At 31.5% G+C, this 14606-nt stretch overlaps 1 protein-coding gene across 9 annotated transcripts in view; it reads left to right on the forward strand.

Moving 5' to 3' along the window:
• LOC107444999 (epidermal growth factor receptor kinase substrate 8) overlaps positions 1–14606 on the forward strand; it is a 78842-nt gene that overhangs the window by 57648 nt on the left and 6588 nt on the right. For 8 of the 9 annotated variants that reach the window (XR_015432577.1, XR_015432579.1, XR_015432578.1 and 5 more), the window contains exon 17: positions 87–213. Coding sequence is in view for 6 of the 9 variants with exons in the window: in XM_016059298.4 (XP_015914784.1) it covers positions 87–213 (127 nt within the window). In the remaining 3 variants the exon portion in view is untranslated. Of the gene's footprint in view, positions 1–86; positions 2544–14606 lie in introns of those variants that run through there. The other variant, XM_087159424.1, reaches the window with a different exon arrangement.

Genomic DNA, 14606 nt, shown 5'->3' on the forward strand with positions numbered 1-14606 from the left:
TTTAGTGCTTTTATATGTGCTTTATTCACATTTATTTTGCCTTAATTTTAAGTAATTTAAATTTCATTGTGATTTTTTTATACTAGGATTCTTCAACTCTTAAAGAACAGTATATGGATGAAGGCACTACACGATCTCAAGAAACCTCCCGCTCCCCTACTTCAGGATACCCTCGCCCTGCCCCTGCAGATTTAATTAGGCGGGAACGCCAGGGTAAGAAAGGAGAGTTCCGGTACTTTTGAGCAACAGTTCTTTGTCTAATCGGCAGCTTTTTTTCTATGTGAAACGTTTTCTGCATTTGTTTTGTGCGCCTCTTCCCCCATTTATGTTTTTTACCATTACTAATGAAGAATGAGTCATTTGTGCAATAGTGATTGTGCATTTGGTAAATTGTGTTTAATGTTATCAAGCTGGACCTTGATGATATTCATTTTGTTCTCCTGGTTTAATTATGTTCTTTTTCACGCCTTGTAATTTTTATCACTCGGGATTCTTGTTGTGTATTGGGTGTGCTATTAGTATAGGTTGTGAACAATGTTTTTCTTTGTGCCGATGTATATTGAATGTATTCTTTTTTTATTAGCTTGCTTTTGTCTGTTTTGTTTGACAGTAACTGTTCATGTTTGTCTATTGACTTAATCAGACTGCATTTGAATTTATCATATTTTTTCATGCAAAGTTAAATGATGAATTGATGGTTGTATTTTTTATACAAAATATTTATTTTATCCATTACAACAAAAGATTTAAAAAATTCATAGTTTTAATTATACCACATGTTAAATTTCTGATAGAATAAAAAATGCAATTAAATAATTGTTATTGAGGAAACACTCTCGGTGTTCTGCAAGTCATGAGGTATCCCTCTTTTACAGTATAAGTATGAAAAATTAATGACAATCAATCTTGAATAATTTGGATCAGTGAATCTTATATTTATTATTTTTTGTAATTTCTTTTTTAAGCTTAGCATCTAATTTAACCTGTTATTTTTAATTTCCATGCAGAGTGTTCCATAAAGATTGCCCTGAATATATATATTTTAGAATGCTTATTAGAATTAAATAGAGATTTTATTGAAGAAAAGGACAAAAACATTATCAAAGTCAGATAAATCACTATTGTTTTAAAAACAGGATAAAAAACATCAAAATATTGTTGATTGGAACTTAAAGGTGTTTCTAATAATTTTTATTTAACTTCTCTGTTTCCTCTGGTAATCAAACAGGTTTTGGTTTTCTGTACACTTTCTTCCACTATAGCAATTTGTTAGATTTATATTTTTTCTTTGTTTATATATTTATTCCCTAATTCTAAACTTAGCATTCTAAAAATGTATATTAAATGTGGCCATTATGGACATTATGTGTGTAAACCATATATATAGTACCTATACACTCTCTATATAGTATCAAATTCAACTTAGTCAGAAATTCTAACTTATTCTGCTGTGAAAAAACAATAATTTGAGATACAATAATTTAAAAAAGAAGAAAGATAACAGAATTACAGTTGTCCATGTAATAACAATTTACTAAGTTTCATTTTTGCAAAGAAAACAGAAGAAAAAAAATCTATATAATGCATGATAACATTTTAAGGAGGTACGCCATTAAAAATTATTCATCCTGTATATCTTGAGCTATCTTATTTGTTTTCAATACATTTCAAAGGTCGCTAGATAATTTTAAGCAATTTTTCGTAAATTTGGAGGGAAAAAAATTCAGAATATAAACCTTTTTTTAATTTCATTTTTATGCCTTAAACAAGTTGGATTATCAGGGTTACAGCATTATCTAGGCATTGGGAATTGTTTATATGTAAGTATAACTATATGAAGTTTAGTTTCTATCATGTTTATAAGTCCTTAAATGATTTGTTTTTTATAGAATATTTATAAAATTTGTATATTGAAGTTTTATGTTTTTTGATAACAAAATTGGAATCTTGTTGGAATGTAAGTGACTTTTTAATTGCTGTGAAATTTATTTTTACGATAAAAATTTAATTTTTGAATAAATTTGTACAGAAGAATTTTTAAAACATGCTTATTCTGTTAAAATATTAATTTTGTTACATAGATTTATACTGGAACAAAAATCAAATAAGAATTGTCTATTTCATAAAAGAAATTTTTTGTAATTTTTTTTTTCAAATTATATCTTGTTATTATATATTTATCACAATTTTAAGGTAATGTTGAATACATTTAAGATAATTTAAACTAAAATGTATTTTAACTATCACGAATAAAATTTAAAAGAAATTTGAAATCAACGAATATAAGAAGTTGTCTTAACTGAACTTGTACATAATTATTGTGATCGTTATAATAAGTAAGTATTTATAAAACTTACAACATTGTTAATTGCAAGCACAATCTTGTTTATTTACTTCCATGCTTGTTGTATTCAAATTAATAATGTTTTTTTTTCCCTAACATGTTTGTTGTTGTAATTTTTAACTCTTAAAATTTCTGCTTAGTAATGGGCAGAAAGTTTTCTTGTAATTAATCATCTTTAATAAATATTTTTATTCATTAATTTATTTTTTATGTTGTTAATTTCTATTTTAGCAATAGAAAGATTTAAAACTAAAAATGGCTATAGAGGGTTTGTTATACAGTGATACTGAATTTTCTGTTTTTATCATTTTTACCTATTTCTGATAGTTTTCATTTAAAGGAATAACTAAAATTTTATAAAAAAATATTTGTAAAATTATAGAATTTCCCATTTCTATTAATATCTCTAAAAATGTGTAGGTGTTGAAGCATCCTGGGGGGTGGCGTTAGAATTTACTGGAGAATTTATGCGACTTTCAGAAGTTTTTTTTACTTTAAAATGTCAAGTGCACCTTGACATTTTTCGTTTGTTTTGAAAAACTATTACGTAATTAATTTTTTATACATTAAATTTTATTAAAGCAATTATTAATTTAACAATTCATTTAGAAAATGATCTCTGTTTTACCCAGTTGTAGTAAAAACAATACTTGCTGTACCTATTTAGACCAGCCTGTGTAGGAGTCAGGGAACTGGCCTTACATCAGAAAGGTTCTGGGTTTGAATCCCAGACAATGCATGAATGTTCTTTCATTCTCTGTACTATCTGTCCTTACTGCGGGAGAAACGTTGGCCCACCTAATATGGTGCCCCTGAGAAAGTGGCCAACAAATCTGCCCTTCAGATGCCTGTATGATGAAAGGTCATTCTCCAGGTGGGCATTGGGGGGAGAGAAAAAAGTATAGAGAACAATTTTAGCACTAAAAGATTGATGATTTCTTTTGTTTGCTTTTTGAAATTCAATTTATATATTTTTCATGAATTTTTAATAAATTATTTTGATATTTTTTCATTTATTAACATACTGTTGTAATAGTTTTCGATTTTTAAAATAACTTTTTTAAAAGTTTGCAGCAAATACTTATTTATCTTTGCAAAGTATAGTACCCTCTCCTAACTATAAAGCATAATGTAACAAAGAGTCTTGTACATCATTAGTCCGTTACTTGCATCAGTCGAAAAAGCGTTTGAGACAAGCATCATATATATATATATAATATATATATTATATTATATATATGAGGGAAATTATGACTGATAATTGTTTAAGAAGAGTCTTGCGTATCAAGTGGTTCCATAAAATTTGTAATGAAGAAATCCTTAGAAATGCAAAACAGAAACCGATTGATTTGGGAAATTAAAAAACGTAAATGGGAATGTATTGGTCATGCTCGATGTAAACCTGAAAAATTTAAAGAAAATCAAGTTTTTGATTGAAACCCTCTGGGCAATAGAAAAAGAGGAAGACCTAAAAATACTTGGCGCAAGACAATTGTAAATGAATTGAAAGCAAAAGGAAAGACATGGAGAAAGGAGGCAAAATATCTGGCCACAAGTAGAGTGAGATGGAAGACATATGCTCCCATTGGGATATGGGGAAAAAATATTTAAGTGCTTCTGTCTTCAGGTTTTATGGACGTCAGATTTCAGCGCATTTCTCTGAAAACGTTATTTGTAGATATGCAATTGTGATTAAATTTTTTAATGCTCAGAAAGGTTGATAATTTTCAACATATCATATAGTAAGCATATACATATTTGCGCATTTTCAATAGACGCTGCATATAAATTAGACAATGACAACTCAATATTAATTTGAAACATCTGAAAAATATTCTAAGTCAGTGACATTCCTTTCTTCTAACACAGCTCTTTCACTTATTCAAATTGCACTAAATTTTAACTTGCTGTAATTCAAACCGATTTTTTTCTGTAAAATATTGCAGAAGCAATTAGATTTCTTATCCAGATATTCGTAACTTAATATTCCGCAAAATCAAATTAAGAATTCTGCAGCCTTTTCTGTTCGTTGAAGGGTCCAGTTATATTCTTATGACATTAAAATTATTTCTGTTCGGCTCCCAATATAAACAGGGAGTATAATTTTACCAAATAGCCGTTACACTCTTTGATGTAATTAAACATTTTTTTTCAAAAAAGAAAACCAAATTGTATTAAAAAATCTATCAAATTGTTGAAAAAAATTTTAATTAGTTTTCAGTATATATATTTTTAAAGAGATACAAGGTAAATTATTCTTCTCATTCTTTTTTTCTAAAAACTTGAAATTTTATATAGTAAGTTTGTAAACTATATTTGTCTGAATTTATTGTTGCAAATATTTGACTTAGTACTACATATACTGGAAACATTAAAAGATCGCAGTTTTTCTCAATTATATTTATAATTTTTCCCAGACTTATAAAAAGTATATAGTTTAATATTTAAATTGGTAATATTTAATTTATTGTTAAATTCAAACAGAAAGGTGAGGCATCGAATTTATTTCCAAGCAAACAATTATAATTTTTACGTGAGGGCTACTTTAATAAAAATTTGGCTACATAAAAGTTAAAATATCAATTTATTAGTCAGTGTAACTTTTTCAATAGAATAGTGATGCGAATAAAAATGTATCTAATAAAAAATTTTAAGAAATATTTCTTTAAATTATTTAATAAACTTTTGTTTAAAACTTTTTATATCAGAGACGTTGAGAACTTTTTAAAGTGGACGATGAGGTAAAAAAGGACATTTCATTAATTTAAATCATTGGTTGGAAACCTATGATTTAAATTAAGAGAAACTTGAACTTTCGATATCTATTACTGATTTTTACTTAAAATCCTATGGGTTTTTTTTCTCTTTTTTAAACTCTTACTAACATCACTTCTATTATAATCGGACCATCAGTAAGTAAATCGCGAAAATTTGTCATTTGTATTTTACTTTAAATAACACTGAAACAAATTTTTTGTTGCTTTTATACTAATACTTGAAATTGCCTAATTTGGGTAATTAGTTTTGTTCATAAAACTACAGATTTTTTTTTAAAATCACATACTTGGTCTATTTCTTGTGTTAAAATGTACAAGTCAAAAAAACGTTATATATAACAGGTTCTTGCGACAAACTTTTTGGGGAGTTAGCACACATCATCAGGATTAAAATTGCATTTGGAACCCATGCCCAAAAATATCGTCGTACGCGGCTAGGGATGCTTCCCTAATTTGATTTGTTCAGAAGCACATGAAGAAACATGTCATAATCGGGAAGCTACCCTAGCGGCGTGTGACGACATTTCTAGGCATTGGTTCCTATGCAATTTTAAAAAATTATGATGTGCCCCAATTCTCTTAGAAATTTGTTGTAACATTTACGGAAACCCCTTTTATTTTTTTATCGCGTTTTTAAACTTTCACATTTCGACAAGAAATAGACTAAAAATGTCATTAAAAAATAAAAATAAAAACTGTAGCTTGGAGAGAGAAACCGATTGCAGATTTAAAATCGGCGTTACGAAGGTCTCTTAAGATTTGTTAAAAGATATGATGCGGCGCAAAACAAAAAATTTGTTTCCCGGTGTAATTTATTATAAAAAAAAATACCGCATTTCGTCAATGACTGTGCAAATAATACTGGACAAATTTGTATTAACACGAGAAAATTGGTAAAATTTAATTTATGAAACTGAAAGTTTAGGAATATTTTTGGTAAGTATTGATTTTAATGTTAAAGAAAGGGGGATTTTTGAAAGTGTATTCGGTATTTACAGTTTTTGAGTCGGTATTCGGTATTTACAGTTTGAACTACATTTTAATGGCTCATTTTGACTTCAAAAGAATAAAAAAGTTGACAACAATTTTATCGTCTGTCGAATTTACGTCTATCCATAGTTAACTATGTAATTTGGAAATTAACAGTGAAGACTCCTGGATCATTAGGGAAAATGTGCCTTCGTGGAAGAATTTCTGATTAAACTAACCCAGATTTGCATTGCATGGAGAGGAAAAGCACAAAAACCTGTCATTGCTTGAAAAACCCAATTTTACCATGGGACTCTAACCAATGATCCGTCTACTGCTTGGTATAATTTACATCGACAGTGTGATTTAGTTGACTTTCAGATAAATTCCATGCATCTTTTATTCCAAAGTGATAGTTTTTTTTTTTTTTTTTTTTTGTTAAATTAGCAATGTATGAAAATGTTTAAAGTAAATAGATTTTCAAACTGAATATACACACAATAGTTTATTTATTTAGTATTTTTATATTTCAATTTCATCGAGACTGTGTCTTATTTTATTTTATAACCGTCGTTGAACAGGTTTGATTTAACGACTACCAATTTTCAACTTCATAGCTTTCTAATTTTGAACCCAATCCAGAAGACAAGGGAACTCCATGAGGAAGTATTTGAAGAAATTTGCCTTGGGAAGGACTTCTTGATAGAACGAAACCGCATTTGCGTTACAGGGAGAGAAAAACCACGGAAACATCCCACGCTTAGGCTGACTGGCGGCAAGGGGACTCTAACCCATGATCCATCTACCAATGAGCCTATTTTCTATCAGCGCTATGTTCGGTGCGAGCCATTGCTGGGATTGAGACTGTGTCGGCAAAAATAATTATAGCTTTTTTAAACATATTAATATAAACATATTAAAGCAGCATGAATTTTTTTCTATCTATATTAAAAAATCGCAAGATTCGTCGCCGCTGTTTTGGGTATTTAACTGAACGTTATATTTTGTCTTGCTGTGCAAAAACTTTAAGACTTAGAAATTTCGAAAGATTTTAGAAATCTACCCAGGGACTATTAAATTTGTAGGAGAAAATGACATTTTGACTAAAACCTGAGTAAGGAAATTTTTGCAAGTAAATATTTTCCTCCAAACTGATTCTCATTCGCATGCGGTTTTTTAACTTGCGAAAAGATAGTAGGCAGTGAGAATCCTCTTTTTTGATAGATTTGTAGCCTGCTGAAATGCAACTACGGAGTTAAAATTTGGCATGCTAAAAGAACTTTTTTTTAAAATGTGAACTTAACGTTGACTGATTTTGTTTCAAAATACCAATTAATTCGAAAGTAATTGTAAATAAATAAATAAAAATTCGTGATTTTTCCCAGATTTTTTGTTTAAAATACTGATTTTTTTGTCCATTGTTGTCGAAAATTTATTTTCCCTTCACAAAATCTTTATTTTAAAAGCTCGCACCCGTGTTGATGCCCATCAAAGGAAGCAACAGAAAAGAGAGAGAAAGTTTACAAGGTGTTGGATATCAATCTTAACAATCACATTTAAATTTATAAAAATAAAAAGTTAACAAATCGCGACAAAAACCGTTCCCTACTTGAATTGTTATAAGCCTCGTCAACGAATAAAATTACTTCTTATTTATTTCTTCTTTATTGAATTACACTATCTGTATTCCCAGGTTAATTTTTTTTCTTTCAAATACTGGTAATACAAATTTTACAAATATAGGTAATCGTCTGTTTCGTTGCAATGAACATATTCGAATTTTTTTTTTTTTTTTTTGACATGAAGCAAAAATAATTGAATATTTTGAAAGCAAAATGTTGTGATTTTTTTTGGGGATATATTGACGTTTAAGCAATTATGGTGGTTGGTAGACGGAGCGAGCAAGGGGCGGAGCCTTTTAGCTTTTTAAAAAGTTTCAATTTAAACATATCTTAAATGCATCTAGATTCATTTTGAGCATGAAACAAAAACGATAAAACTGCAAATCAGTTCGCCTTACACTGAAGCGAACCGGGTTCGAATCCCAGTCGATACAAATTCCGCATCTGGCTTGCACTGACCACAGTGCTGACGTGAAATATCCTCAGTGATTGACGGATCATGGGTTAGAGACCCCTTGCCGTCAGGCTAACCGTGGGAGGTTCTCGTGGTCTCCCTCTCCATGTAACGCAAATGCGGGTTTGCTCCATCAAAAATTCCTCCACGAAGGCAAATTTCTCCCAATACTTGATCCAGTAGTTCCCTTGTCTTCTGGATAGGGTTCAAAATTACAAGGTTACGGAGTTGAACATTAGTGGCCTTAAACCCATTAAATTGGGTCGGCTGTTCAACGACGGTTATAAAGTATTAAGACTGCAAATCAGAGCCGCGATGGCTCAGGGGATCGAGCATTCGCCTTCCGGAGTTCGATCCCGGAAATGGTTGGTCGATACGAATTCCGCATCCAGTTTGCACCGACCACAGTGCTGACGTGAAATATCCTCAGTGGTAGACGGATCATGGGTTAGAGTCCCTTACAGTCAGGCTAACCGTGGGAGGTTCTCGTGGTCTTCCTCTCCATGTAGCGCAAATGCGGGTTACCTCCTTTAAAAAGTCCTCTACGAAGGCAAATTTCTTCCAATACTCGATCCAGGAGTTCCCTTGTCTTCTGGATTGGGCTCAAAATTACAAGGCTACGGAGTTGAACATTAGTAGTCGTAAACCAATGAAATTGGGTCGACTGTTCAACGACGGTTATAAAATAAAATAAAGACTAAATCAGAACTACAGCGTGTTCCAGTGAATTAAAGCCGACTTGATTTTGTGCTATTATTGGATTAAAGTCTGCACATACTAAGTAACTCACTTCTTGTCCTGTCTCCACCTGGGCAGGAAAAAAAAATGGATGAGTAAAAAAGTATCCCACCGAAATAATGTGAGGGTCAGGTGGAGTAAAGTGTGTATGTAGGGCAAAGTGGGTACTTGCTAAATAAAAAAATTTAAAAAAAAAAAAAAACACCAGTTCTCTCGTTTTAATTTGAGATAATTTGCTTAAGATTTTTAAAGACATTATCTAGGATTACGGCAAGTATTTTTATTCAGTTTTAAAAACCGATGTAAAAATTTTTTTACAAACTCTTTGCTTATGAACAACTTATACAGTATGTTAGTTTAAGCTGTTGATGAACTTTCTTCTAATATCATTAAAAACTGGCAGAAACTATTAATTTTTAGTTCAAACTGGTAGAGGGATATCGAAAGAACAGAGATATGCATTGAAATTTAAGAATAAATTTCTAAATTCTATTTATTATGAATTGTTTTCTGAGGTAAAGTGGGTATGACGGGATATTTTTTTATTTCTGTGTTAGCTTTAGTAAGTATCTAATGCTCAATATTTTATAATGAAATACATAGTTTTAAAATAATTTACTTGTTTGATTACAGCCTTACGTAGTAATTAAAACACAGAACAAAATTTCTTTTAAATTTTATTTTTTGAAGAGAAGAATGATTTAGGAGGGGATAGCAATATTACAGACAAATTATACGATTTAAACTACCAAAATAGCATAATGGTACAACATAGTGAGCATATTTAAAGGTAAAGATGAGTTTTCACTCAAATTTCTGCCTTCATGTGGCAGTTTTTTCATGGAAAGAAAACAATTTCTTTAAAATAAATAAATTGAATAAAAAATACTTCTCTGTGCCATAAATAGTAAAAGCACTTAAAATCACGACTATAGATATAAATTTTTACACTCTTAATTTATATTTCAAGTAAACCAAAAACTATTACAGTTTTTTTTCTTCCTATTTGATGAAATTGAATAGAGTTAAGCAAAATATATCGCATCCGAAATGAAACCTAATTTTTTACCCCAGAGTGGGGTAAGGTGGATAGATCAAAACATGTTCTTTTGAATGAAAATATTAGGTAATAGTTGGGCCATCTAGGAGGAGGTGGGATTAGGTGATGTTCTTTTGTAAGAAAATAATCAAACAAAATAAATAATTTATGCTTTATATTTAATCTATATGAATCCTATGTATATAAATTGCATCAAAATTTTCAGTAAAATTAATTTAATGGTTTGGTTTTAGATCCTTCTTTAAAAAAAACCCTGATTTTTTACCCACTTTACCCCACCTGTCTCGACTGCTTTTAATAGTCAATATATCCGTCATGGTTACATATATAAGAATTGAAATATATGATGTTGTATACCATTTAATAAACCCTGGAGATCTGATTTTTTTCGTACATACATTCCTACTGAGTATAGCCCCAACGTTTATATGGGGAATGAGATCAGAGTAAAAGGCAAACCATTCATGACAAGCCCCCTACCATCCAAAAACCACCACAGTGGAGATTTTGCAAAGTAAATGGAATCAATGTTCTGCCGTAAAATCTGACTTAGGCCACCAATTCTCTCCGTAAATGGCATTTAACAAGTTTCTAGCTTTTTAGGGGGGGATCAGTCGCTTCTATGCGGTTTGGGGAAGAGGAAAATTTAAGCTTACTCCCATAGTTTGGTCACCGTAGGTGGCCAGCCGACCCGCGAAGCGGGTTTATGACTTTTCACCACCACTACATAAAAACATCCATACACTCCGGAGGTATGAAGGACCCAGGCTCCCCGGACACGATGATCACATAGCTGTTGTCCAGAAGCAGCGCGTACGGTCTCGCTCACTTAATGTCCAATCCTTCTACCCTACAGACCCACTAAAGCCTGTCTGTCTAGGCTTGCTGTAAGGGAATGGGGTTAGTTACGTACAAAAAGTATTTTAATGTAAAATTACATTAAATAAAATATTACTATTGCGTGAACAAATTAGAAGTAATATGTTACAGATTTTCATTGGTTGATTAAAAATATTAGTTACAACAGTGATATTTATTTACAGGCATTTGTACTGAGGGCTCATCCACAATCAAATCCAACAAAATGTGGGCAGACTGGTTTTTATAAAAAAAGTTGGGCAACTGTACTTAAAATTAATTATCAGCTAGAAGACTAATGCTAAAACAATTAAGCTTAACATATGATATTATATTATTATAATTACAATTATACTATTATATTATAATATTATAAAATCAATAACATTACAATTATTATTATTAAGTAGTAAAGTACTGTGACGGATGATTTGTGGAGTTGATGAGGTAGTTAATAATGTACCCAGACTCTCTCTATCAGACACACACCCATACACACAAAAAAAGGGGAAACTCGACTAAGAAAAACAAAACTAAGTCTTGTTTTCGCGTTCCCGCGGTACCGACAACCGGACATCGAACTAGTCTTGTCACCTCCAGGGTGGCATTGTAACTTGTACAATGTTTCACCCAACTCATACTAGGAGATTTGGTGACCCCGACATGTTTATATGCCAGCATGATATACTGGCACTTTAAAATTTACAAAAGAAAAGTTAAGAAGTTCTGAGGGATGTATTTAAGCGATGACAGCACTTGGAGGATTGCCTTATGTGCACAAGGACACTGGCTCTTCTGCGTTGTGCTGCCCTGTGTGCAACACATTCTCTTCATTCTTATGAGAAAACTAGACCAGCTCCTCCCATAAGGCCCAACTATTGTTGGTTTACCCTTCTGACTCATACTTGGAGATTTGGAGGAGCTCACTAAAAAATGGAGAAAAAAATTTCTTGGATCCCTGATTCTCTGTGAGAGAAACCTTGGTTTGTAAATGATATATTGTTGTTAGTTATGCAGATTATTGATAGTTGAAGGTGTGATAAATTATTGATGATTACCCTCATAGTTGAAGCCTTCGCCCCACACAATTATTAAGCCATCCCCTTGCTGTATTATGGTGAAGTAATCTTTTTCTTTTTTCATGCCATTGCTATAGCACACAAAACTGTTTTTCTAATGAACAAAGGGATTTCGATTAATGGTGTTATAAAGCTACTAGTGTGGTTGTTAGCACTCAGGCCGCATGACGGCTACCGATTACCAAAAATGCTAAAAATTCAATTACTGCCATTTACAGATGGAATTGGTGAACCTGGTTGAATTTTCCCGCTGAACAACTCCATTTTTCTCATAGAAAAAAATTCAGGGGAATTGTTTTCCGATAATATGCAACATGTCATAGAATAGTTGGCCTTTTCCTGGGACCTAAATCCCCAATAAAACGTGACTGTGAGGGCTATCTTCAGTTAGACTGTAAACACACTCGAAAAAGAAACTTTAGTTTGTGGCAGATTTCAAGACTGACAGTATTGAAATCTAGTATAATATTGATATTACTGTCTTTCAGGGATTAATAAATGGTATGCAGCATCACAAATATGTCAAATATTTTGGCAATAAATAAGTGGTTTTTTATGGAAGGGACACTTTTTTGTCTCCTTTTTTACTATTCGATTTGTTTTTCTTAATTTTTTCCTACCTCGATAGAGCAAGAACAGAATTACACCCTATAAATATATATTTTTATATAGACTTTCTTAATTTATGTGTTTCGTTCTCATTGCTTTCTTTTCGTGTAATTACGGTACAAAATCAAGCTGACTTTATTTCAATTGAACTCACCCTATTAATAGTTATAAAATTGCTATAAGCTTTACTTGGAGCCAAATTCTACTTTTCATTACAATTTTTTCTCAAAATACTGGCCTTTGAATTTCAAATTCAGTTTCAATTCAATTCAGGGGTCATAAGAGTTAATGTCAGTTTTACACAAGCAATCTCTTTGTAAACATGCATATTTTTAAAAAAATTTACATAAATTTATTGGATACGATAATGGGACTCAGATGAATACATCAGTGATTTTTTAGAAAAAAATGTAGAAACTGATGACTTTTTCGTGATTAAACTAGGATCGAACTTGATAATTAAACAGCGTGTATATGCCTTTGTTACATTGTTTCACACAATTTCTTACAGACATGATAACTCCCTCGATTTTCATCGGATTTTTTAAAAAATTTAACAACATGTGTATGTATATATTACTGTAAATAACTTCGAGTGTGTCGATAACTTACGACATTGCATAGGGAAAGTCGATTATCACATGAATCAAAGATTCCCAAAGTGTGACACCTTGGGGTGCCACGAAGTGAGATGAGGATACTGTAGTGAGGAGCTTCAATTCTAAAACTAATTCATTTATTGCTGCAATTTATTGAAAATAATTCAAGGTAAAACCACTATACTGTCTGGTTAAAAGTATCCGGAAACCCGATCCATGGTGTGAGGTGTATCATGGTTTGAATTTAGTTCTTGTGAATGAACTCTGAAATTTATGTGGATACTTGAACTATGATGTTCCCCCAACTATATGGCAATATATCGGGTCCATTTCTTTTCCAACAGAATAAACGCATCAGTCACACATCAAGAGATACGCAGCCATGGTTAGATGAAATAGGTGTTCAAAAACTAGACTGGCATAATCAGAGTCTCAATCTAAATCTCATAAAACACCTTTAAGACGAATTAGAACTCAGATTACGTAGCTAGCCAAATCAACCATCTTTACTGTAGTGCTTCACATCCAGCACTTTCACGTCATCTGTGAGAGATACTGAAAGTCAATACCTATGGCCCACCTATCAAAAACTAGTGGTAAAGCTCCCCAAACGTATACAGGATGTTATCGATGTCTCAGTACTCTCCTAGTCGGTATTAGTAGGTATCTGGGCTGGGTATTTTTAACCAGATAGTATAATTCTGGATGTATGCAAGCTATGCGGCGCAGCCTGTCCTAAGTAAATTAGCTATGAGGGTTTTATTCAACATCTACATTTTGCTATTTTCCTACCACAGCAATGCTAGGTTTTCAGCAACTGCGGCTCTAAAAAAAATCACTCAAAAGCAAAGCTCAAAAAAAGAAGCGCAAGTAGCTATATCCAGCTTTATCTCGCGATTTGAAAAGGTCATGCAACGAGCAGCAAGTTCGCACTAAACGAATTCTCTAAACATTCTAATGTAGATGGTAGAATCTTTTGACATATATATTCTCTAATAATTAAAGCTTATAATGCTATAAGTAATTATCAATACCTTCTTAATAGTAACAATTAAAGTATTTGAGTGGATTTTAAGCATGAGTTGTATTAACTTTGTATTCTCACCACTTACTCGTTCAGTTTCTGTTTCAATCACGAAGGGAACATTATATTATAAATATTATACCGCAGACAAATATGATAGAATTGGACTGTCGTAACACAATTTTAAATCTCGTATGTCGACATTTTGCATTTTGGAAAAGTTTGGATACCCCTGACATAGATACATCGTTGGGTGTTCGAAACATATGTCGAATAGAATTATTTCTTACTTACATCAATAAATGTCGATAATTAGCTTGTACTAAGTGTAAATGTTGAGAAAATTCTCTTTTTTCATAAACATTATGTTTCTCACTAATATTAGCTAAAGCCATAATTCAGCATACATGGATGATGAAGAAAATTTTTTAAATATTAAGAAAAGAATTCAAAATAAGCAATTAAAAATATAC

This window comes from Parasteatoda tepidariorum, chromosome 3 (genome assembly GCF_982258835.1).
Source record: "Parasteatoda tepidariorum strain Cologne lab strain chromosome 3, Ptep-v5.0, whole genome shotgun sequence".
NCBI classification, from domain to species: domain Eukaryota; kingdom Metazoa; phylum Arthropoda; class Arachnida; order Araneae; family Theridiidae; genus Parasteatoda; species Parasteatoda tepidariorum.